Source organism: Acanthopagrus latus, chromosome 6 (genome assembly GCF_904848185.1).
Source record: "Acanthopagrus latus isolate v.2019 chromosome 6, fAcaLat1.1, whole genome shotgun sequence".
Classification (NCBI taxonomy): Eukaryota; Metazoa; Chordata; class Actinopteri; order Spariformes; family Sparidae; genus Acanthopagrus; species Acanthopagrus latus.
Window position 1 is genome coordinate 12,549,845 of NC_051044.1, and position 25,705 is coordinate 12,575,549.

General features: G+C 39.7%; 1 protein-coding gene across 2 annotated transcripts in view; it reads left to right on the forward strand.

The window, feature by feature from the left end:
- Positions 1–21,885, forward strand: part of iars1 (isoleucyl-tRNA synthetase 1) — a 54,798-nt gene extending 32,913 nt beyond the window's left edge. The window contains exons 20-34 of one of the 2 annotated variants that reach the window (XM_037101446.1): positions 295–415; positions 592–683; positions 1,600–1,677; positions 2,271–2,392; positions 5,728–5,830; positions 6,298–6,381; positions 9,532–9,706; positions 12,026–12,138; positions 13,832–13,927; positions 17,190–17,366; positions 17,623–17,743; positions 17,832–17,957; positions 18,353–18,505; positions 19,691–19,843; positions 20,740–20,822. In XM_037101446.1, coding sequence (XP_036957341.1) covers positions 295–415; positions 592–683; positions 1,600–1,677; positions 2,271–2,392; positions 5,728–5,830; positions 6,298–6,381; positions 9,532–9,706; positions 12,026–12,138; positions 13,832–13,927; positions 17,190–17,366; positions 17,623–17,743; positions 17,832–17,957; positions 18,353–18,505; positions 19,691–19,843; positions 20,740–20,822 — 1,797 coding nt within the window. Of the gene's footprint in view, positions 1–294; positions 416–591; positions 684–1,599; positions 1,678–2,270; positions 2,393–5,727; positions 5,831–6,297; positions 6,382–9,531; positions 9,707–12,025; positions 12,139–13,831; positions 13,928–17,189; positions 17,367–17,622; positions 17,744–17,831; positions 17,958–18,352; positions 18,506–19,690; positions 19,844–20,739 lie in introns of both variants that reach the window. The other variant, XM_037101445.1, reaches the window with a different exon arrangement.
- The last annotated feature ends 3,820 nt before the right edge of the window (positions 21,886–25,705 follow it).

The window sequence follows — 25,705 nt, forward strand, 5'->3', positions numbered from 1 at the left end:
ACTAATGCGTTACGTTGCTTATTCCAACAACAAAATGATTGTCGCCTGTAGGTGGCTCAAGTGTCCACAGTGCTGCAGAACTTGTCTTTGCCTGTAGATGTCACTCATCAGCATACTTTATGTGCAGATCCAAACTTCTCCAACTTCGACTCATATTCTTGCTGATATGTGATTTAGGCTTCAGCAGCTTCATGTGAAAAATAGTGTATTCGATCAAATTGTCAGAGGACATAAACATTTTGTGTTAATGCATTGTCTGTTTTTGTGTACTTTCGTGTATTTCATGCATTGCAGGAGGAGGAGATTCAGTTCCTGTACAATGAAAACACGGCGAAGCAGAGTGACAACATCATGGACAAATGGATTCAGTCCTTCACGCAATCCCTCATCCAGTTCTTCAAGGCTGAGATGGACGGTGAGGGAAAAACACCTCAAACTCACACACTGTTCATTTTCTTTCTTCTGTCTTCTTGATATGGACAGTGGCTGCAAATGAAACCACCTCATGTTTTGTAATCCATCCCATCTAGCAATTTGTTCATGTTGTTTCCGTATTCAGCGCAAAACACTGACAGCGTTTTCTTATCGCAGCTTACCGCCTGTACACCGTCGTGCCTCGCTTGGTCAAGTTTGTGGACATGCTCACCAACTGGTACGTCAGGACCAACAGACGCCGCCTGAAGGTGAGATACCACCTCTGAATCTGTGCTTGCTTATAGACTTAATGTTTTTATGTAAAAAAGATGGAAGGTACAGGTTTTTGACAGCAACTGATAGCCAATGATCAAGATGGGTGGTGTCCCTCGAGTGATGATCACTAGCAGAAGAATGTGCTGATAAGTTGAATGCGTAATTATCTGCATGAGTGAATATTTACAGGTGATCATTCCCTTTACAGTTTACATCCTGTATCCTTTTTCAGTGTTGTCTTGTTAAGTGTTTTTGCAGTCAAACCTCAAATGTTGTAATCAGCTATGAGGAAGGATATTTTTTACAGTTTTTAAGGTGGCATTCCATCTCCCCCCTTTCAATTGCATTTACATCAAAACACCGCTGCAGTTCAAATCATCTGCCCCTCAAAGTGGTTGCTAGTTTTATGCAATACCTTATGTTGCTAACGCTAGCTAGTTAAAATGAATCGTGATAACACTAGCCAACGTCAGCATTGTCAGTGCAGTATTTTTCGTTCTTCCACACAACACGGATACAGGCTGGAAATATGCCTGAAGGTCACTAAGACAAATGTGGAGGAGACTTAACGTTACATAGAATGAGAGAAGGGCACCAACCAGCTGCGACAAAATGAGGAGCTTGTTACGTTGCGTGGATGTGGTTTGGCATAAAAAGTGGGAGGACTCACAATTTGCACACAATCTCTAAATAAAAAGGGAACACAGTTAATGGAAAGAGTGACTGAAGTCTCTCCATCATCTCCTCCATCTGTGGACATTTTACAGTGATCGGTTTTGTGGCCCTCCTGTTCAACATTTGGTTGTTGTAGATTGGGGGATACACGAGCTGGTGTCTGCTGGAGCACATTTATCTCTTCACTGTTTCACAAGGGGACTGACTGTATTGATGCATGTGTGAACTTTGTAGGGAGAGAGTGGCACAGAGGACTGCCTGTGGGCGCTGGAAACCCTCTTCAGCGTTCTGTTCTCCATGTGCAGGCTGATGGTGAGTCATACTGTGTGTGTGTGTGTGTGTGTGTGTGTGTGTGTGTGTGTGTGTGTGTGTGTGTGTGTGTGTGTGTGAGAGAGAGAGAGAGAATAGAGAGATTGTATGGATGAAATTTCTTGTGGTTAGGTTTTACTTTGGTGCATGCAAGACACAAAGAAATAATGCTGGTATGAGAGAGGTGTGTGCGTGTGGTTGCATGGCGATGAATAATGCATGAGCAGTGGGAGTTTTTATTTATAACACATTGAAGATGTTTGCATGTGAGCCGAGAGGCACGTTAAGAGCCAGTTAGCCTAACCCAGATCAATACAGATCAGCTGCGAGCTACACAAATTAATTAGCTGTGGTTGAACGAGAGGAGAAATATATTAGAAGTAAACTCACGCTTGCACATCTCTGTATGAACTTGTGCACAATTTGAGCAGAAAAAGAGCAGTAAAAATGTGTTTTAGATGCCGATTTTATTGCTCCTTCTGACTTTTAGACCTTTTATGTCAGAAAATGTAAATTAACCACAGCACAGTGCATTTAATAATCTTCTCTTCCCTTTTCTTTCATGTTCACTTGCTTTCTTCCCACCTTCCCTTCAGGCTCCCTTCACACCCTTCATTACAGAGATGATGTACCAAAATCTGCGTCACCTCATCGACCCCGCCGCTGTCGAGGAAAAGGACGCCAGCAGCATTCACTATCTCATGCTGCCCCAAGTCAGGTGGGAAAAAACCCTTCAGTAACATTTATCATTCATTTTTGTTAATAATATTTTATTCATGAATTTTCAGTTCATTTGTTTACCAGAATTTGACCCTGCTTATGTAAAAAGCAATTAGATACTAATTGTTTCTCTACATATGATCATTCACTGGCAAAAGAGTGAGAGAGTTTTAGCTATCCATCCATCCTTAAAGTGGCTGACGCATTAATGATAGTCGGTGTGTGACCTCGGTGCATGTGTTTAGCGACCTCCAGGTGCTTAGCACATCTTTTACATATTCTCACTGAGAGGGGCCACACAGAATTCAAGGATGTGTATACTCTTTAAACAGAATTTACATTTCCCAGGGCATTTCACACCGGATGCCTGCTACATCACCTGAAATACAGGTTGCCTTTTCTAACGTCAGGAGAAGTTATTTTAGTATCTTAAGCTTTATGGAAACCGTGATTGTAAGGAGATCATCAAGATCCCTCTGGTTCAGGTATATATGCTTTGCCTTTAAGTCAAGTTAATTTTCATATTGCCCAAGGGGCCTTTACAATCTCTGTGCTTAGACCTTCGATTCGAGGAGGCTCGATAAGCTAGATTTTCAAAGTAATTTGTTTCATCTTCATAATTGCTCATGTAAAACAGAACCCTTTAATGTTTGGAATTAAATGATCCTGTTGTCATATTTTTTGTCTCCTGGAGTCGAAATCAGTGAGGATTAAATAATCACTATTAAAACGTACAAAGTTAATATGAACTGTTAAGATAACTTAATAAATTTGATTGCTGTGATTGTAATGGAATTATGTGGACTTTATCATTGATTAGCAAATTTATAGTAAAAAATTTGATGTGATGATGAATGATGATGAAGAGTCCAGATGTTTGTGCTTTTATGTACCTTCAAAGTGCTTGAATAAGGCTTGAATTTTACTGTTAAACCATGCACTAATTTCTTGAAGTCTTTTGTTAGGAAATCCACCTGTATTATCCACCTCTTATTTTATACTAGCATAAGATCTGCTCCAGGATTTACTGTAGTAGGAAGTTTTCTTCTGCAGTGCAGACGCAGAAACCTGATTTCACAAAATGAACATAACCAAGGTCACCGAGTTTTAAAACTGCTGCTCTTACCACACAGTCTTCCTGCATCTCACACAGCAAATCCCCCTCATGTTAGCCCCTTTTCTCACAGGATATCCACTGCTGATCCACAGCCTAATCAGTTTCAGCCAGAGTTCGTGGCCTTACTTTACCCCGATTGTATCACACTCTGAACTCCTCAGAGAACAAGCTTTTGAAGCCTGAGAGTCCACAGTTGTTTTCAGATAGCTGTCAGGCTTCACAGCAGCTGCTGTTCTCTTGTCTTCAACACTTTTTCTCCTCATTCCTGCTATTCACTACTTCATCTTCCACCATTCTGATTAAATCTTCCATTTTGAGATTTTTTATTACACGTTATTTTTATGGCATCAAATGGTTCTGTAGAAAATCTGCGTAGAAACTACTCAATAGCAAATCTTTGTCGGCTTATGTCAACCGCAAGGTTTTTCGTTTTTGGGTGATAAAAAAATTATTTATGCATGATTCAGTCCCCACAGTGGTACAAAGTCGGCTCCAACCAGCAACCAGGTTCAAGACATTAAAGTCCTTGTGCACAACCTCGCTCAAGTCCACTGCTATCTTCTCTAAAATCAGCCTGTTTTTTAAGGGTGAAACAGTCAGTGCCTTCTATAGAAAGTGACAGGAGTTTGTGGAGAGATCTAGAAAAAACACACTCAGAACTGCATGGGGCCTGTTTTTACTGTCAGCCCTGCAAATGGATGTTGCTCACAGAATGTGATCATTTCGTTGCCTTCAGTTCAATTACTTCAGAAAGTTAAATGTGTGCCTCGGTGGCTGATCAGTTTTGAAATGCCTGGAAGGAATTCTCTAATAGCCCAAACTCAATTGCATCATCTTTAACTATTAAAAAGTTCTGACATGATTAAATATCCATTTGATTTAGCAAAAGGAAAATAGTTTGTGTAATGGTTCATATAATTTCCCCATGTCACTTAGGCAGCACTCAGTGTTGCTGCTTTATTAGCCGCTTGTCCTTCCTGCTGCCGAATGGGACTACTTCACCCCCCTCCCAAAGGTCAGCCACCAATCAGGCAGAGGGAACAGCTGCTCCTCAATCAGCTCATTAAATGATTGGCTGTCCCCGGTGTCCTCTCCTCTCTCATTTTACGCCACTGTTGTGTGCACACACACAGAAGCACACCGCAGGAGTAAATGAACAAGCTCTGTGCACATACACACATACGGTCTATGTTCCTGCAGACAATTGGGGCTAATATAAATATTATGCATGATTATCAGTGGCTGTGCAGCTCTAATTTAGATTCATAGGTGGAAGTCTTCGTGTTCCTTATTAGTGGATGTTCCTGAGTTAAACTCTGGGCGCTGATGGCTCTGAACTCTATCTTTATTTAGATGTGTGTGCTACTAACCTTGTCACGCTCTAGTATTCATTTTCCTCAGTAGAATAGCAATTTGAATTTCAAACCCACCATTAACCAGAAAATGACAAATACTGCCTTGGAGTTATTGCAGAAATGCACTGCTGTCCCCCAACTGTGCCCTCGCTTGGACAGAATTTTACATATCATGTAATGATTCTACTAAGAATATAAGATGGGTTGTTTTGAAAGATGTTCCTCTCATCTCTCTACATCCTCTTATAATAAGACGGCAGCAGACTTAGGTGGCACCTATTCAGATAGAGGAATCCCTGATAAAAAACTTAAATGCCCACTTCTCTCCAATATGACCCCAACTGCTGAGTTAAGAGGTTATTCAATTGTTCACATAATGTGTAGACAGTATGATAAGAGGAAGAAGCTACAGGCACTGAATAGAGGCAGAAGTGCCTTAAACCTGCATTCTTTCTAATGGTGAGCAGAGGACGACTCCACTGGTTTCAGTCTGATTTATATATAAGCTTATAAGAAAATTACCCTACCTCTGACTTGATCAGTAAACCGTTTCCTAATGAGTTTACTATCTCAGTCACCAGTTTCAAGTCTTCTTCAGTATAGCTTGATGTTCATTTAGTACAATATAGTCCCATTTAGAGTGAAATAGCTTGTGCTGGACAAGACGCTTTCATCCTCCAACAAAACCAAGATGACGAAGGCCATTATGCCAAATTCAAGGCTTTAAAACATTTGTCCACAAACAAATCTCTGGTGTTCCATCCAGTAATTAATATCCAGTCTATGATACAATGACTTTGTAAGGTTTTTTATTATGTGTTGAGGCTTACATTTTCTCTATCTGTGTTTTCTGTTTTTCAGGGAGAGTGTGATTGACCAGCGCATTGAGAGCGCCGTCTCTCAGATGCAGTCTGTGATCGAGCTCGGCAGAGTTATCCGAGACAGGAAGACCCTGCCCGTCAAGGTGAACCATCAACTTTACCCAATCCATTCAACCCCTTCGGTGATAGTATTGGCTTCATTTGAGTTGTAGCCATGTCAGACGGTTAAGTAACAAGACATTTTTGTTCAGAAATACTGAAGATGTGTTGTTAAAAATGCAATGTTAAGTTTATTTAACAACTGATAAATGTCCAGTATTTGCCTTATTCAATTCATTACAGGATCCAAAGCAAAAATGTTTATCTTTTGCATTTTTGTAAAAAAAAAAAAAAAAAAAAAAGATTAATACAGGTGAACATGTGCATATTATATTTTTTCTACAGAATTACATTTGTTCATTATCTAATCAAATGTTTGTATTTCAAACATATATCTGATCTCATATTAGGACACTAGTTGGCATATAGCTTGGTTATGGTTGCTGTGTTAATTTTGTGTTTTTGGTACTTGAGCTATTGACCAAGTGTAATGTTGGTGTGTGGTTTTCAGTACCCATTGAAGGAGGTGGTAGTTATTCATCAGGATCAGGAGGCTCTGAAAGACATCCAGTCCCTGCAGAAATACATCCTGGAAGTAAGTAAACAGTCGTTAGTTCTGTTTCGTGGCAAGAGGTGCGTTGTCTTCTTGTCTTTCCTATAAGTGTTTTCTGTCTGTTTCCTGCGCTGTGATTAGCTCTAGATGTACAACAACAGAAGTACATCTTCGCACGCTTTAGCTGTAATTAAAATTTGTGTGCCTGGTTAATTTGAAAAGAGGGAGGAGCAGATGCCTCTGAACATGATTTCACATTTGATCTACTCCAATTGCCACACACACACACACACACAAAACCCCTCATCAAATATAGAGTACAACCATGAGCAGTCTGTTTTATGTTTTTTTTTCCTCTCCAGCATATGTAAAAAATATTTTACAGTTAATCTGTTTGTGTACTTCAAAGTCACAGTATGATTATGTTTTCATGTAGCTCTTCTAGCTTTCGTTCTGGCTCTTTAGGTTTTAACTTTCCAGGTGTGTTTTTGTTTTTCTTTGCTCGTGTACAGGAAAGTGAAGATTAATTGCAGAAGTTTGTTGGGTACATTCAGATGGAAATATGGCTACTCAGACATGAGACAGACTAATTGTCGTAGCCTTTTAGTGCAGGAAGCCATTAACCTGACATTATCCCTTTGTCTTTGGGTTTGATTTTCCACCAACAAAGCTCAAAAAGTCAATACTGTTGCGCACAGATGACTCAGACATAACCCCACGACTGCCTTAAATAAGAATGTCTCAACCTAGGAGTGTTGCTGCCTTCGTTCCCAATAAAGCCAAGCTAAAATACTTCCCTTCTCAAGCTGAGAAGTGACTGATGCATCACGGATGGAAAATGAACTCTGACTCGTGTTCCCATATGATGCTGGGCAGGAAAAATTGACAGAACATTTACAGCCTATGGTTCTCATGTGAAAAGGGCTTCTGTTGCAAGCTTCATCTTAGTCCTGGTTGTTTTGTTTTTTTTTATCTCTCACTGTTTCTCTTCTGGTGGAGAAACATTTAACCTTTCTGACATCTAGCTTCCCTCCAGTGAAGAAGGTTCTTTTGAGCAGAATTAAAGGTCCTGCAGTCAAGGGAAGATGTTGATGTAGTGTAGTTTCAATTGAGCAGTGCATTTGAGAGTTAGGTTAGATTAATTCTGGATTCACCTTTTCACTGTTGCTTTGATTCCTTATTATTTATATAAATATATAAAAATGTAATAAATAATTTAAGTGTATTTTACAACTACTTGCACATGAACAATTTGAGCACTTCCATGTGCTTAAACAACAGTTCTATAAGCGCTGCTGTCTCTCTTTAAACCTCTCTACAATGACTGTTCAGTATTTCTGTTGTCGACTGGCTCATAGACTGTTTGATTTCATGGCTGACTTTCTCTCTGAGTGAATTACATTTTTTAATCAACCCTCCACAGCACATGTCTGGAGTAATGAAGTGACTCCTACAGAATGTAACGAAGCGTTCAGCTTCACCCTCTGAATTGCCTTTTCTGATATATAGTGTAGTGGATACTATTGGTGCCAGTTAGGGCTGGGCAATATATATCGATATGATATTGTTATTGTGATATCAGACTACAGATTTTGGATATTGTTGTACTGTGAAGTGACTTAAGTGTTGTCTTTTAATGGCATGATTAAACATGAAGGCTGCAATACAGTGATACAATTTTCTGAATTTACCATTCTTAATTATTCTGATAGTAATTATATTCAGATTACTGATGATTAATTATCAAAAAACACTTAAAAAGCACTAATTGTCATCCGTACAAAAAAAATCAAGATATATAATGTGTACCCTGATATATTACAATTGTGTTGTTCTTCCTCTGAAATTATTAAAACATCCACTCAACTTGACTTTCTTCTTCTTCTTCTTCTTCTTCTTTGAAACTAACCTTCAAGGCTCAATATGTTTTGAAGATGGTAAAATCTGCACTTTTTAAGTAAATGAAAGCAGTTTGGCTTCATATTATCAGCTCCATTTATCCACTAGAATTCCACTAGAATCACCCATTCCGATAAAGAGCTGATGAATGTATTGATCCGATATATATTGTGCGTCCCCATCATTTGACTTCACAAAGTGTTTAAATGGGTGTTGATAGATCTTTATTCTTTATTTCTTGAGGCAAATCATGAATTAAACAAATTCTCTTCACGCTCGGAAGGAAAAGAGTCGATACAAAATGGAATTGACTGTTTATTGATCATTTAGGTTTGTGCCTAAAATGCCAGATACCAAGCTTGTTGGTATCTACTCTGTATGCAGAGTTTCCACTGAGTGCAAGATGCTCAGTGGCTCTGAAATATTGACACTTTATAAGGCAGGACACAAACACACACAGCCATACATGCCCTCAAGATGAAAGAGATTCTTTTTGTGCACTCTTGCAGTGATTCAGTCCGATTTTCAACCACCGAGCTCGGCTCAAAACAGAAGTTCCATCTATTTTCAACTGCACGCGGCCCTTAAGTTTATCACTCAGCCCACTGCAGCAGCTCATCTGTGCTCTCTGTCAGCAAGTCAACTGTGCTCCAAGTCAGTCTCAGTCAACTTTTCAGCGTGATTGACTGAAAGAAGCCGTGCGTGGCAGGCCAGGGTTAGTGTCAGTGTGGCTAAATATAGTATCTCTATTGCTTGAGCAGATACGAGTGGATCATGGTTTTCTCTCTCCATTTAGATTGAAGAATGAAACGTATTGAAAGGCAGAATTATTGACTGAAAGGGCCACTAACTGACTCTACTGGTTGATTTCATGGCTGGCTTAATCTTTGAGTGAATGATTCTCTAGAATCAATTATTGATTAGCTCTTCACAGCGCATGCCTGGGGTATTCAAAGTTTTAACTTCAAATGTTAAGTTGAATTTAGTTTTCTATAAAGTTCAGTTTCCACATTTAGTCCACTCGGTGCGTTTTTACTTTTTAGTTTCACTGTTTATCTTTAGCATTTTTCGAAGCTGTTATTGTGACTTGTTCCATCTCAAGTCTTGTATAATGCACTTAGTTGGGTTGGACATATGCAGCGTTCAGGATGAGCTCTAGATGTAACTGTATACATTTTGGTGTAAGGTTTCATGTTTCATATTTTGTAGCACTATCATCGCACAGGCAATGTCAAGACAGTCACTTTACCTTTTCTAAGACATAGTGCGTGTCTGTTTTTTTTCATCCTCCAGGAGCTGAACGTGCGACAGTTGACGCTGTCAACAGACAAGGACAAGTACGGCATCCGTCTGAGAGCAGAGCCAGACCACATGGTGCTGGGCAAGAGACTAAAGGGAGCCTTCAAAGCCGTCACTGCTTCTATCAAGGAACTCACTAGCGAGCAGCTAGAAGCCTTCCAGAAGACAGGTATCACTGTATGTGTGTGGCTGTCAAGCTGTGTGTGTGTGGGAAAAAAAATGCAGCAAATCTTTGAACTCATAACTTAGAAATCACACTGGAGCATCAAAGGAACTAAGACTTACTAACAGTGTAACATCAGCAGCCGGATGAAGTTAATTAGTTTGCATTTGCACATGACAAAGTTTATATGTTTTCCCTGCAAATTACATCTTAAATCTTATTATTGTATACTTCTTTTCTCTATACCAGTAGCAACACACACCAAAGATCAATAATTAATAATGCTGTTAACCAAGTGATTGCTGAAGAGCTGTAGGTTAGTGAATTGTGTGCCAGAATCCTGCAAATTGTGTAAAAATCATGTTTATTTAACCAAAAACTCAACTATGAGTTAATACCATGAAGTCGGGCAAATACAGACAGACAGTTTATCCTCAGAAGGCAAACCCCTAACCCTTCTGAAACTATAATCAGAGCTCGAGTACGGATCAAAGCAGTGCAAGGTATCTTGTCTCTCCAATTATAGAAAGACGAGGAGAGCCCCCAGAGTCTCTGGGGAAGAAGGCAGTGGAGGTCAGCTGGGCTGTGGGAACTTAACATTTCCAATCACTTGGATGTTTGAAGTCTAGCCAATTGGAAGGGAAAAACGGAGGATGAGTGATGGAAAGGAAGAGATGGATGTGGTGGAGCATGGTGGAAAAATGATGCCGAGAGGAAACGCACAGATGAAAACGTGTACAGCTAAACATTTCAGTGACTTATGGTGACAGGTGGGGTGTGATGTTTGAGTGAACAAAACCCATTTTTAAAGGCATAATAACACAATTTCTCCATTAAAATGTCTCCTTAGAAAAAACATTGATTAAGTGTCAATTTTCAGATTAACTAAACAAAACAAACATTTAACATCATCACTGTGAAGCTAACAGCTCACCTTTAGTTGAGGGTCTGCTTTTAACATCTTGAGCAATTTTTAGCTCTGATTCATGAGTAAAATAACACCTTCTTCCAATTTAGTCTATAAGGGTGGCAATTTGGCCAGAAACTGATTGTGTGTTCATGGCCAGTGGTTGTATCAGTCATTATTCCTTACCTGTACCTTTTGATCCCATCGTTTTAAAGAGGGAGGAAGGAAAGGTGGAACAGTGCAGAGAAGCAGGGATGGACACAGGAAATCAAAGCATGGAAATCAAGGATTAGAGCGAATCGGAGTGACTGTTTCACCCGGCCGCTGGGTGTGGAGAAGTGAAGAGGAGAGGAGAAACATGGTCATGGTTTTTAGTCAGAACAGAGACGTGGGTAATTGTTGCCACTGGCAAGATGAAGATATAAACCTGACTAGATTTGGTTCGCTGTACAGTTTTAAAAGCTCAGATCTCCTGTGGTTGTGGCTGGGAAGGCTGCGACATGCAAGCACATACCAGTCTAGACCCCAGCTAATTCAACACAAAGCTTCAGCCTGCCTGTGGATTAAGAGGGCAATTTATTCAGTAGGATTGGGTATAATTGAAACCTTTAAGAATCTTTCTCAAGAGATGAACACTGCCAAATAAAGACTGATTTCACACAATCTGTCTGCAGTTTATTCACATTTAATTAGGAGAATAGTGGGACACTAATTGTTTATCACATTTTCTCTAGTCTGTAGCCAGCATTGATTTAATCGTCTATCACTGTCGAATGCATCAACACAGTTTCTTCATCTGCTAAAGAATCCATCCTCTGTTATCTTCCTATTAGCAAGAATTAAGCATTCAATTAGATTTTTAGAAGAAAACAATTAAGAATCATTGTGTTGAATTGTCAGTTTGAATTATGTTATTACTATTGTCTGGTTTTATTACTATATACGATGTGAGTGATCTGACAGAAATGTTACCACCTCGGAGCGGCTCAAACCTTTTCAGACGACATCAAACTGACCACAAACTGGAACATTCTCCATGATTGGCTCTTTACGCCCTGATACACAGTTCCGGCCTACATTATACTGATCTCGCCCACAAACAGGAAAATCTTTACTTGTGGTAGCTAACTTTTTTTTAAATGAGCGTGTTTTGAGTAGGGTTTTACTCATTTTCAGGCCCCCTGGTGAATTGTGTATGGACTATTTGATTTATGGCTGTTCATAAATGTGGTCTGATGGTGCTGAGTCACAGTAGGGTTCCTTGGTGTGAGTTCTGTATGATCAGCATATTTACTTAATTGGTCATTTCTTTTCCATGAAATGATAAATGTTGTGTTCTGCCCAATAATGATGTTCATTTTTAGGTTCAGGACCATAAATGTGGGTTTGAACATATTTGTGTTATTGTTTAATCTCAGGATCCATCACAGTGGATGGCCACGAGCTTCATGAAGAGGACCTGAGGCTCATGTACACCTTTGACCAGAGCTCTAGCTCCGCTGCACAATATGAAGCACACTCTGATGCACAGGTAGGCATGAAGTTTAAACCATTATTTTTTTTCATTTTGATACCTTTCCAAGCACATTGAACAAACTTCAGGATAAAAGCATTAAAAAATGATTTTCTTTTTTTAATGGACAAACGGTGACTGAGTTTAAACTAAGGAATAAGGTGTATAGTTGTTTAATAGCACGGGGCTCCTCATCACAGGATTGCCATCAGGCAGCTTTAAAATAGATGTGCCTCTCATTTTATTTAAAGCACTGGATCTTATGTGAACTCAGAGTTTTAGAAAATCACTTGAGCAAGAGTCAACAAATAATCAATGAATAGATATTTGTCTAATCGTTCCCTGGATGTGGCTTTGTATAGAGTACAGACACGAGGGTGGTAACTCTCAACTAGGCTGCAATGATTAGTATTATTTGATTAATCTGTTTATTGTCGTAACCCTAAATATTTATGTCTTAAACTTGCTGCACACATGATTATGTATATAAATATATAATATATATAATATAAATTTTTAACATGTGAAATTCAACAGTTCATTACACAGGGGATTATGATTGATTTGCAAAATTACCTTTCCATCCATCCACTCCTTAAAATTAAAATTTTGACCTGCTAACACACATGAAAAGGTATAGAAATACACACCAATATGCTCTCCTCCACTACCTCTTTCCTTTCTAACCGTTGTTGTGTAGATTGAGCTACAAAGTGTAATATAATCGGAATCTAAAAGAAATAATGCTTCTGTGCTCCTGCACCGAGCTGCCCTATACTGTAAATGTGTCTTTACTGTGAGTGTGATGTATGAAATCATTTCACGGCCAAGTGGAAACCAGCATGTATGCGTTTCCCACAGGCCCTCTCTAATCAGTGCTCCTCCAACCGTATACACACCACACGGCTGCACCTTAATACCAGTTTACTGAGCTGGCTTTTTAATTCTCCTTTACTCTCGCTTGCTCGCACCAACTCTCTCTGTCTCTTTCTCTTGTATATCATTTCTCTGTTTTGTTTTCTGTACTTTTCCCTGTCAACCCTGTCATCTCTTTCCCTCCTCCTTCTCATGGTAAAGTGTTCATGGCTGCCAGCAGCTCAGCCTTACACAACACAACAAGACACTCATTTTTCTTAAGTGGCTCACATGGATGACAGTATTGTCATTATCGCCATTTGGTTGGTTGTTTTCTTTTTCTTATATCTTTATACATTTTGGCCTTTTTTGCTGAAAGGTTGTTCTCACTGTCTCTGGATTTTACTCTGCCTTAGTTGTAGAGCGTTTAGCTAAAGCGGTGTTGTAACTCAGCGTACAGTAAATAAATGATATCAGAGGATGAACACGACCTTAATGTCTTCATGTCATGTGAAATTCTGTCGCTCCGCTATTAATCTATCGAATGCATGTTGCAATAAATGTGGGCTGGTGTGTACATGACTCCAGTAAATTAAACAAAATTCATCATACCTCAACTTCAACACTACAGCTGTAAAGTCAACAACATGTGTCTTGGTTATTGTACCAAACTCTCTGGACCTACTGCTGTATACAATATTTAATTTATGAAATTGCTTATGAGACGGTCTTTATTGTCAAAAATTAGCTGGAAACCATCTCAGTCTTTGGTTACTTCTCACCAGTTCTATGATCACTTCAATGTGTTTCTCAACCTTTCTGTTGTCCTCTGGTTCTGTTGTCTGTTTTTTTTTAGGTCCTGGTGCTGCTGGATGTCTCACCAGACCAGTCCATGCTGGATGAAGGCGTTGCCCGAGAGGTCATCAACCGTATTCAGAAACTGCGCAAGAAGGTGGGGCTGTTAGGAAACAAGAGTGACACATAACACACCGCTAATGAATTTAACAATCCAGTGTCTAATGAATACAATATGACATATTTGAAATGCTGTGCCGATACATGTAATCAGGGTTGTTGTGTCGAGGTCAGCAAAATATGCTACTGTGGCATTTTGAGGAGTTGTACTGTAAGACAAAATACCATTCATGGCTGTTGCGTGGTGAGCAATGGAAGTGAAGCAGGGAAGATTACAGAGTATGAGAAGCATTTAGGAGCATGGCATGTTAGGGTGGAAGAATTCCTCAAAAGTCTGTTCGGTGTTTAAAAGGATGACGACAACAACATGCACATCCTCCCCTGGAAGAGTTGTGTTGATATACAAAACAAATGCGCTCAAATCCACCATCCTTCCTCCTTATTTATTTTGATCAATGTAGTATAGCTAAAAGTTCATTTTCAAGCAAAAATTGTAAATGTATTGATTTAAAGTATAAGTTCACCCAAAAATGGATATTCAGTGATTATCTGTTCGCCCCCATGCCAGTGGAAAGTCAGGTGAAGTTTCGTAGTCCAAAAAACATTTCTGGAGCTTCACTGCAAAACAATGTTACAGTATTCTTTTAAAAACTGATGTAGATGGGCACTTGTTTTAAAATGAAACAAAATCAGCAAAAGGGAAAAAAACACAAAATATCTCCATACAGCTCTCTCTCTGGCAAAGAGACCTGAGATCCCAAACTGATTTGAGAAGAAGTTATTAACGCCATTTTTAAAAGAAAACATCTTCACTGTAGCTGCTAAGCTAAAAGTGTCACACCACATCTGTAGTCGGTGCACAGGATCAGCCGCTTGTCAAAGAGAGGGTTTGGATTCAGAATGACGAGCTGTACTCAGTCATTTTATTTTTAGTTGTCACTGTTTTTTTTTCCATTTTAAAATATATACCCATCTATATCAGTTGTTTAGAAGAATGCTGCAATATTTTTTTGCTGTGAGGCTTCAAAAATGTTTTGTGGACAACAAAACTTCCCCTGACTTTACATCAGTGTGGTGGTGTCTAGACATTGACTGAATTTCATTTATGGGTGAATTTGTCCTTTAAATTATTTTAAAAATTAAAAATACTAAATCTTTATAATCTTTTATAGATTCTTAAATGTTCAACCTATTACATATACTTCATGCATTAGAAGAACAATATAATTAATGCAATGAGAAATAAATGGGAAAAATTGCATAAGTAAATAAGATGATAAAATGAACTAGTAAAGGACAACAAGAGCAAAATAAATTGGGTTTTGTTTAATTCAAGTTAATTATTATAAAGTATAAAGCTTTATATCACTATTTATAATCCAAAATTATTATTACTTTATTATACAGGCTTGGTTTACTAAGATTATTCATTTTTGGGATGTCATACTGGACCAGTGTTTGGACAAAATTTGATGACTTAATTTTGCTCTCTAGGGAACTTTGCGACACACATTACACACATTAAACAATATACTGCCATCAAACTATTAATTGATCAGTTGATTGGGACAAAAATCATTAGTTGCAGCCTGATGATGTACACCAAGCATAGAAAATGAGCTGTATTTTTTGTTACATTTCCCTCCCTTTGATCACCCTGTCCTTTCCCCTTCCTCTTTATGTCCCATGCTAATTTTGTCAGGGGCAGTTTTGAAATCTTTCCACTGCAGCGTCACAGTTAGAAGTTTCTCCATCATAAGGCAGGCTTAATGGAAGCTTAATTACAGTCTGGCCCCTTTCAGATTCTAATGTTGGAGCTTTGAAGTGGTCTGGGGAGTAAAGACGGATTAGCCAACAGCCCCTTGTTTTCACAAGCAACAAACAGTTTTTTCCGTCCCCCTATAGCAGTGGTGTGCACTGGCTCCCGGCCAGGCTAAATTCCTCCAGTTATTTCAAACTGAGATCTGTTAGGAATTTTCCACCCTGGGGATGGGAATTAATTTTTAACAATTCTTCTGACATGTTTTGTAGTAGTTTGTAGGTGTGCATGTGTGTTTTTGTCAGTGTTTTGCATAGGTGTTTGTGTTCTTGTGTGTGAGCACACGGAGGGTTGAGAAACAGGGTCAGCATTTCCTTTTATTTGTTTGTTTTATCGGACTGCTCAAAAACTGGAGATCTCTGTAGCTATATCTGACGTGTACACACACACACACACACACACACACACACACACACTGTACCAGCACCTTCAGGGTAGGGTCAGTACCTTGACTTGGCAGGAAAAGCCTATAAACCCTCCTCCATTGATTGACTGCTTCTCTGTATCTAGCTAACGTTATTCCTCTGCCCTTGAGCCACATACTGCAATTGGAGTGTGTATGTGTACTACACAGTCGATATATGTGTGTGCGGCTGTGCACACTGCAGATTAGGATGAGATCAATGTATTTGAATGTGTCAAGGTTAGAGGAAGCTGGCAGCACATGGTGCCAAAATAAATGGGCTTTCATCCAATAAAAAAACCTCCCCTTGTTACCTCCTGCCTTTATTTGTTCCTATACTGTCTGTTTTCTGCTTTTTTAATCCCAACTGTCTCTTCTTTTGTCCGCCCTTCCATTTTGTTGTTCCACTCCCCTTTTACATCACTTCTTCATTTTTTTTCTCCAGATTTCATTTTCTTAATGAAAAGAGGAAAACTTTGAAGGAAAAAGCTGTACTTGGTGATGCTTTGTGTCCTTTGCAGTAGTTTGGTTGTATCCGATAACAGGTTTTCCTAAACCAAATTGCAGATTATTACACGTTTGTTGATTAATGAGCTATTGAAGCATTGTTCACTAATGGGGCACAGCAGTTACCGGTGTCCTTAGAGGTGAACTCTGTAGTTTCAGGGAAGAAATCAGATCAGAAGAGAAAGGTCTGTACTGACTGAATTTTTTTCATGACTGAATATGCTGAATAAACAAACTGACCTTAAAGAACAACACAACTTCATACCGTTTTACTCTGTTTATATTTGGTGTACCCTGCCACCTTTCTAGCTTCAAACAGTGTTCTGAGGGCCTTATTTCCCTTTGAGAACAGTGTGTTTATTCAGTTATGGTAAAAATAAATATGAGTTAGATTTTTTTATATTTATAAAGTTATTGAAGTAAAAACACATAGTTTGAATTTCTTCTCCAAAACTACATAGTGCGCGTTTAGGCACTTCTGATACTGCAGAAACTTTCTGTATATGCCTTACATGGTTTTCATTTGCGTAGTAAAACCCACCACCCATCTCTCATTCTCATGTCTCACAGGGCCATTTGGTGCCATCCGATGAGATAACTGTGCACTACCGCTGCCAGCCAGAGGGGGAATACTTGGACTCTGTGATCCAGGCACACACTGACTTCATCCTGGCTACCACCAAGGCTCCACTGTTGCCCTTCCCTGTCCCCAAGACTGCCAGTGTCATCATAGAAGAAAAGACTCAGGTATGAAAGAATGCCTCAGGGCAAGCAGGGTTATTGGCTGCTTTAGTTTAACAGACAGATTGTTGTGTACCTCAGCCTTTCAACAGAAAATGCGAGTGAAATAATTGTTTGTCACATTTCACTCTGTGATTCCAATGTTATGTCTACACGCTCTCTGAATATATTGATGAGTTGGTACAGTGTTTACTCTAAAAGACATTTCAGTGAGAACATAAGAACATAAAAAGTCACTGTGTTTCTCTTTCCTTTGTTGCAGCTGAAGGGCTCAGATTTAGAGTTAACCATAATAAAGGGATCTTCAGCCCCTCGTGCTCCACTAAATGGACCAGCTTGCTCCTATGTGAACATCAGGGTGAACGTCAACAACAAGGAACAAGGTAACACATGGGAAGACCAGGCTTTTTGTCGAGGTAATAGGCTCTGCTGACTACATTAGTAATCCCATTTAACTTGTTTCATCTTCAGAGGGGGTGGTGTTGTTGGAGAACCCCAAAGGTGATAACAGACTAGACCTGGACAAGCTGAAGCGAGTGAGCAGCAGCATCTTTGGAACCAATAACACCCTGCTCAGATTCTTCAATGGCAGCACTGGTGAGAACTGGTTTTGGCCCCACCTATACGCATTCAAATCAAATCAAATCAAATCTAGCTAGCTATGCAGCTAACTTTTGTCATAAAACTACACAAGCAAGTGTTAATCTGCCACAACATTTTCTGCATACTAATGTAGCATCATGGCATACACTTTTGTAACAGTAGTAAAAACTAACCCCCATCTGAGTAAACTAGCTATGCTACATTTTTGTTTGTTTGACAGTATGTGAAATCATAATGATAAATGAAAGAATAAAGCAATTACTTTTTTGTTTACATGTCATTTGAATTTTTTAACAAACAAAATGATTTATTGATTAGGGCTTGTACAGTAACCCGGGTGAAAGCTTAAAGCTGCTCTGCGTGTGTCTGTAAATGTGTGTTCTCTACAGAGTTGACCAGCAAAATGGACCTCCAGGCTCTGAGCGGTAAAACTTTGACCGTGACCTCAGGCTCTTCCTCCCCTGGCCCCGCCCCTGCCCCCACCACCGACACCCTCCTGTGCCCATACGTGAACCTGCTGCTCTGCAACGCACAACCAGCCGGTGAGAAACACACACACACACACACACTCATACTCTACATACAGCCATGCATAACTGATGAGTCAGTCCTTCCCACTGCTGAAAGGCAGCCATCAATCTTTTTTAATTATGATCAACAAATCCCCTGGAGAGACCAAAACCAACAATGAATTTTTTCCTGCTGACAAGTTTGTCTGTGTTCTCAAAGCTTTATTTAACTTAAGGCATAAAGCATTGTGGCTTCACCAGATCAGTCCCTTTGCATGACACATCACTGTCTGACCCAAAGCCTTTATATTCCATCACTCGTTCTCAATGAAGAGGGTTCTGTGATCTTTTTTTAAATAAAATTAGCAATAACTCTTTACGAAGTTTCAAAGGAATAGTCTGACATATTGCCAGTTTTATGTTCTTTATGTTCTGACTGTTCTCCAGGCTAAATTGCCCCTTTGGATTATCAAAGACTGATCAATAATATCTTTGCTTTCTTATCGAGAGTTAGCTGAAAAGACCTGAAAGACTGCCTGTGGAGTATATATGAAGGAAGTCTGTTAACTTAACAATGAGCTAAAGATGGAAATACAGGAAAATGTGTGGTCTGACCCTGTCTGAAGAAATGATCCAGAATGTAACACCTCATAAATCACAACTTAATGTTTTTAAATGTTGAAGTTTTATACAGATTTAGAGACTAGTATAACAACCTTAGTTTGTGAGCTACAGACAAAAAGGTGTTTTTTGTGCCAATAACTGGAACTGTTCCTTTAACTACATTATGGACGGTTGTTGGGTAGTTCAAAAGTTGATGAATGAAACTAGAATCTTTACAGTAACTACAAACTGTAACTGTCGTATTGATGTATTTACTTATTGTCCACCACTGGAATCAGCTGCATTGATGTGTAAAGAAAATGTAACAGAATTCAGCTTCATCCTCTAAATGATTCACACTCAACTCTTTCATCTTGCCCCTCTAACCCTGTGTCTATCAATTGATCAGCTGGGCTCTCTCTCTCATCCTCTTTCTGATCTCTCAATCATTCTCCTTGTTTCCTCCCTTTTCCCATAGCTAAGCTTAAGCCTGTTCACACACCTTCCTAAAATATGTGAATAAGCCGTACTAACAAGCCAATCATCTCTTAATTTGTAAAGGAAGTAAAGTCTGTCCGGTTTGATTCTTTTCAACGCTTGTCCTGTCTCCTTCAGAGTGTCAGACAGGAGAGGTGGGCACCCTCCTGCTGATGAACCCAGTGGGTCAGAATGGACTCGACTACTCAGGCCTGCTGTCTGAGGCTGGCAAGGTTTTCGGCCTCCGCAGCAGACGGCTCAGACTCTACCTGGACCAGGACCTTACCCAGGGTAAAGTGGAAAGACAGTGGATTTCATATTGGCTGCAGCAACGTTTTTCAGTCCTGGTCCTGGGGGGCACTGCTGCATGTTTAAGATGTTTCCTACCTGATTCAAATGATTAGCTTCTCGTGATGCTCTGCTGAGCCCGATAACGCTACATTTATTTGAATCAGGTGGGTTGGGGCAAGGAAACTAAAACATGCGGGGCGGTGGGCCCCAGGACCAGGATTGAAAAACACGTTTTCTTTTATTTCTTTTTGTGGCCTCCAGCACAGGTTGCATTAAAATGAATGAAATGCTAGTTGAAGGTTAGATGATCACTTATTCATTAGTAAACAGGTCAGTGAGTGGCTATGATGTGAAGGAACTAACTGAATGCAAGAAATTGGCGCACAATGAATGAATATTCACAGTTTATTGCTCAATGACTGTAGATGTTTTTTTGGGTCCTCTTTTTTTCTATTATCTCATTTGAATAAAATACAACACTGATTCCAAATCGTCAGGACGTTGTGTTAAAATAAAGTTAAAACATAACTTGATGATTTTAGATTTAACCTTTATGACACAGAGTAGAGGAGCATCCTCAAAAGATTCAGTGATAGGGTGGGGTGGGGTTCACAACTCTGTGAAATGCGATTGTATAAGGGATATTACTACATGGTCTCAGAAACCCTTCATGAAACTGTTGAACACTTCAAACAATTTTTCGCTGTTGTTATCTACTCTTTACTCCACTATGTAACCTTTTTTGGATTAAGGGTTAAGCAACCCTTCCAATTTGAAAATATTTTTGAAAGCTGTGTTCTTTCGAGATGCCCAAATGTTTTTCCCCATTACATCGTATCCATAACTGTAAGAAAGGATATGTTGAAAATAATTTAATGTCTCCATCTGTTTTTCAGAGGTACGAGCTGATTCATCAATAAAATCTCTTGACACCAAAACTCTCTTTGTGAGAGTTCTTCCAACAACCGCTGAAGCATAAATCCAGAGAAGCCATCTAAGGATCTTGACATTAAAATGGACATCGATCAACATTCGTCTCAGACGCCTTGCAGGTTCCCCAAGTTTTTTTTACCACAGAAATCCCACATATATCTTCTTTTGAAGTACAATTCATGACATTGAGTGGCATCATTTGTTTCAGTCTTTTGATGTGGAGCAGATTTGTCTGTCCAGTTTACAACTAGCTAAACCATGAAGTCTTTATCACCATGTTTTTAAATTTCATGAGACAATTTAAGCGCAGAATTGGCACCGAAAGAGTTTCTAGAGATGTGATGATATCTCCAATTATTCATCATGTTTAGCCAAAACTTACAGTACTGTTCCTCCTGTTTCTTTCCCTTGTGTCTTTAATTTGTCAGCAATAACATGTGACGGTTTTCTCAGAAAGCACAGTGTGTTGCTAAGCTATGTTTACTCTGGACAGATAAAAAAAGTAACAAGAAACAAAGTGGATGCTTTTCAAGAACAGAATAATTAATCATATATAACTGCTGAATACACCTGCTGGATATATACTGTTTGTATGAAAGTGTGGCTGCTCATGTAAAATGGGATTTCATCAAACTACACCAGAAAGAAATTCCAAAGGCCGACTTACCTCAGATTTAAAGACTTTTTTTTTCAGTCATGTTTCATAACTCTTCATGGAAATAAGGAGGGAGCTGTCTAACCTGTCTAGCTGTCAATATTAACAATGGTTGTCATTTCTTTATTATGCTAATGATACAAATTATGCAAGCTACTTCCCTTCAAGGCATATTTGAGGTGAGCTTAGTCCAGAGTAATTATGGCTGTGGCTCATAATTGGGAAACCAATTTGGCCTATTGTGCTCACACACATTTTTGAATTTAACAGATAAACCTATTCTGTTCATTGCATTGGGAATCCTTTGACAATTGTAAAGGCATTTAAGAGGTGAAATGGATTTTCAGGCTGCTGTACCTTCAGGACAAAAGGGTTCTGTCAGAAAAAGAGCAACAAATGGATAATGTACTATTTTAGGTGACAAATTGAATAAATCAAAGGTGACTAAGAATCAGCATGTTTTATTCTTTCTTCTCACACAAACCTCTGTATGACAGGAACAGCCGGTCTGTGGGATCATGGAGATATGGGAACATTTTATTTGGCCTTGCTCTCATGTGGTTACCTGAGACATTTTGACTGACATGTTGCTTACGTCTTAAGCAGAAATAGATGAATTTAAAGGAATGGTTTGAGAATTTGGTTAGTCTGCCACCCACTCATTTTTGACCATTCTTGCAGAGGCTCATTTGTGAGGTCACACACTGATGTTGGACTTGGCACAATGCAGACAGACAAGTACCGTTCTCCTGGCAACCGCCAAACCCAGACTCATCCATCAGATTGCCAGATGGAGAAGCGCAAATTGTTACTCCAGAGAACGTGTCTCCACTGCTCTAGAGTCCAGTGGCGAGATGCTTTACACCACTGCATCCAACACTTTGCATTGCACTTGCTGATGTATGGCTTTAATGCAGCTGCTTGGCCATGGAAACCCATTCCGTGAAGCTCTCTGTGCGCTGTTCATGAGCTAATCTGAAGGCCACTTGAAGTTTGAAGGTCTGAAAGGTCAGAAAGTTGGCGACCTCTGCACACTATGCGCCTCACCATCCGCTGACCCCTCTCCGTCATTTTACGTGACCTACCACGTCATGGCTGAGTTGCTGTCATTCCCAATCGCTTCCACTTTGTTATAATACCACTAACAGTTGACTGTGGAATATTTAGGAGCGAGGAAATTTCAGTACTGGACTTGATGCACAGGTGGCATCCTAGGGAAACAACTAGCCTGTGTACCAACTCCTTTCACAGGCATAAAAAAGTCAAATTAATGGTTTGTGGTGAGGTTATGTGCCAGAGTCTAACTGAAAAAGTGTAGTAACCAGGCAACAAGTAGAGGTGCAATCAAACGTCTCACATAAAACCACAACTTGTTGTCCTTGAACTTCAAGGATTAAAGCATAAATTCACCAAAAAATCAATTATCATTATATACTCACTGCCATGCTGATGGAAAGTTGGGTGAAGTTTCAAAGTCCCCAAAAATTTCCAGAGCTAAACAAAACCCCACTTTTATTGAGCATCAGAGTGAGTAGATAGTGACTGAACTTTCATTTCTCATTTCTCAAAGATAAATTGTTAATTAGAGAGCTTTAGAGGGGCTGGTGTGGGATGTTATTTGCCTTTTCAAAGAGCAAGGCAAGCTATGCTAACCAGCTACTGGCCCCAGGTCCATAATAAAAAGATGTGAGAGTGGAATCTTTCTCATCTCGGTATGCTCAGCTTGATCCCAAAATGGTGAACTGAACTTTTTAATTGTTCCTCTACCTCTCTGTTGGAAAAGACGCCACTATGGGAAGCTGAGTTGTAACCAAACTGGTTAGAACAAATGAGGCCACTTGACTGTTTCTTACTAGGGTTACCCTCTTTGTTCGGAAACCCCAGTGAAATATCGGGCTCCAATAGAAATACAACCCTGTGATGGCAACATTGGCCTTTTGTTTTTGGGACACCTTTTTGTGGCAGGAACCATCGGATTCTAAGCGACCTGAGGATCCTTAGTGTCAACAATAAACGGGCACAGTGCTCTCCTAGGTGGTTAGAGTGATGAAAAGCTAGTGTCTCAACTGTTCTGCCTACAGCTGACCCAGTAACTCGCTGTCTACGGACAGAGAAATTAATCTTCCACTGGGTCATTCCACAAGCTCCATTTGTTATTATAAGGATGCCTCAGACCTACTTTTTAATTCTAGCAGCCTTCCTGAGAGCGATTCTCTGAGTCGTTTGTAACTATAAATGTTTTTTTAAAAAAAAAAAACTCTCACTGTAGATACGAGCACAGAGGTGTGGTAATTATTTCAGAGACTTTAAAAAGACAGTTAATAATGTGACTAAACCCGGTGTTTAACATTACATTACTCTGTAATAACATGGGTGACCTTGAGGTCTGGCCTGACTACTGATTAAACAGTGTTTAGGCCGACTTGGCTTTCCCGGGGACGTTTATAGGGTACCGATGTCCACAGGCACGGTGTTGATTCTGTGAAACCTGGTTCACACTGGTTTGCAGCCAATATAGTGGTGTGTGTGTGTGTGTGTCAGACCTGTGTGTGTGTCAGACCTGTGTGCGTGTCAGACCTGTGTGTTGACTAATGAAGTGGCCAGGAGGGAGATCTGCTTGTTAGCAGTTCTGGTAATTCTCTGTTGGGGGCGCTGCTGCTGAGCCTCACTTCTCCATGTGGACTTGCATCCTATAAAGTTTCCACTAATTTGCATCCAAATTAAACACCTAAGTACACTATTAATCTTATAGCATACTATTAATGTTCATAAACATCCACTCACTGCAGAGTGCTGTAACTTCAGCACCAGCACAGAATACTGAACTGCTTTCTCCCTCAAAACGAAGCACAGTAGTTTACCCTAAATACATCAGTACTGCCTGACGTGTGTTTCATCAGTACTCTCACTTTGATATTTTACCCAAAATATTACGCAAATGTGAAACAAATACTCCAAGGAAAAGATACGAGTTCAACAACGTACTTGGATTTGGGAATACAATGTGGTATGAGAAATACCTGCAAAAGTTCACAGTATGAAGTATAAAGAAAATGCAATTTAAAGGGATGATCCAATAAATGTGCATTAATGTATCTAATTGCATCAGAGGGCAGAGACGTGTAGAGGGGTTATCACTGGGGTTAACAAGGCCAGCTCTCTAGCCAGAGGAAAGAGAAGTAAAAAAACACAAAAGAAGAAGTAAAATGATCTCTGATCTTAAAAGGTGAAGTGTGTTTTGCCAGAGATCTGTTTAAGGTATGAATTCACTGATTGTGAGTTCTGACATATTGCACCTTTTAAATGTACAATCACTGAGATGAATTTTTTTTTTCTTTTTGGATTCTCCAAAATTTGGGGGAATATTTTTACCCATGTACAGAAAATTTGTGGAGTAAGAATGTCAAGTCTCTCCAATACTATGGTGTGGGTAGCACAGAACTTAGTAATGTTAAACTTTATTTTCATATAACTTCTAGATAAAACAGCAGGTTTAACAACACAGATAAACTCCACTGCTTAACTTTCCACCTGTGAACTCCAGCGTCTCTACAGTCAGTGTCACTTCAGTGTGATGATTCTATCCTCCACCCCTCCTGGGTGGAGCAGCAGCATGCTGCTTCACTGGTTAAATATTAAGCACACAGCTCTGTCTCATCCTCCTCTCATCCGTCTCGCTCCCATCTGCTCCTGCTGCTCCATTTGTGCCTCTGCACACCCCGGCCCGCCGAAGAGAGCAGGTCAGCGACCCATCTGCTGATCGACATCACAGAAATACACTATGCAGCCTGGGTGAAGCGAACATGACCCCTGTCAGCTAACTCTAATAATGGACAACACAACTCATTACAGCCTGCAGAGAACATAAAAGTTTTGCCACAGTGCGGGAGAAAAGACAGGTGTGTTCTCAGGAATATTTAAGCCCGTAAGGGTTGTTTCTAATCCAGCCCGCTCTGGCAAAATATGTGTGCTGCGTAATGGAAAAATCTAAATCTCTGCCAGTAAATCAATTTTCAGCGCCCTGCATGTTGCCCACTGCAGAATGACAGCAGCAAATACAACCTCAACCAAGGTTAGCTCAATAGGTAAGAGGATGAAAAAAATTACACACAGGCATGTTTGTTATTTTGGCTGTTGAAGGAGTGTGATGTGACGAGCCAAATCAGGTGTATTAACAACGAATGCCATGGAAGTGTAACCATGTGTTTAGTGTTTTGAAAAGAAATTAAAAAAGCTGTCTCTATAGGGCTGTCTTTAAAACCTACATCTTTAAT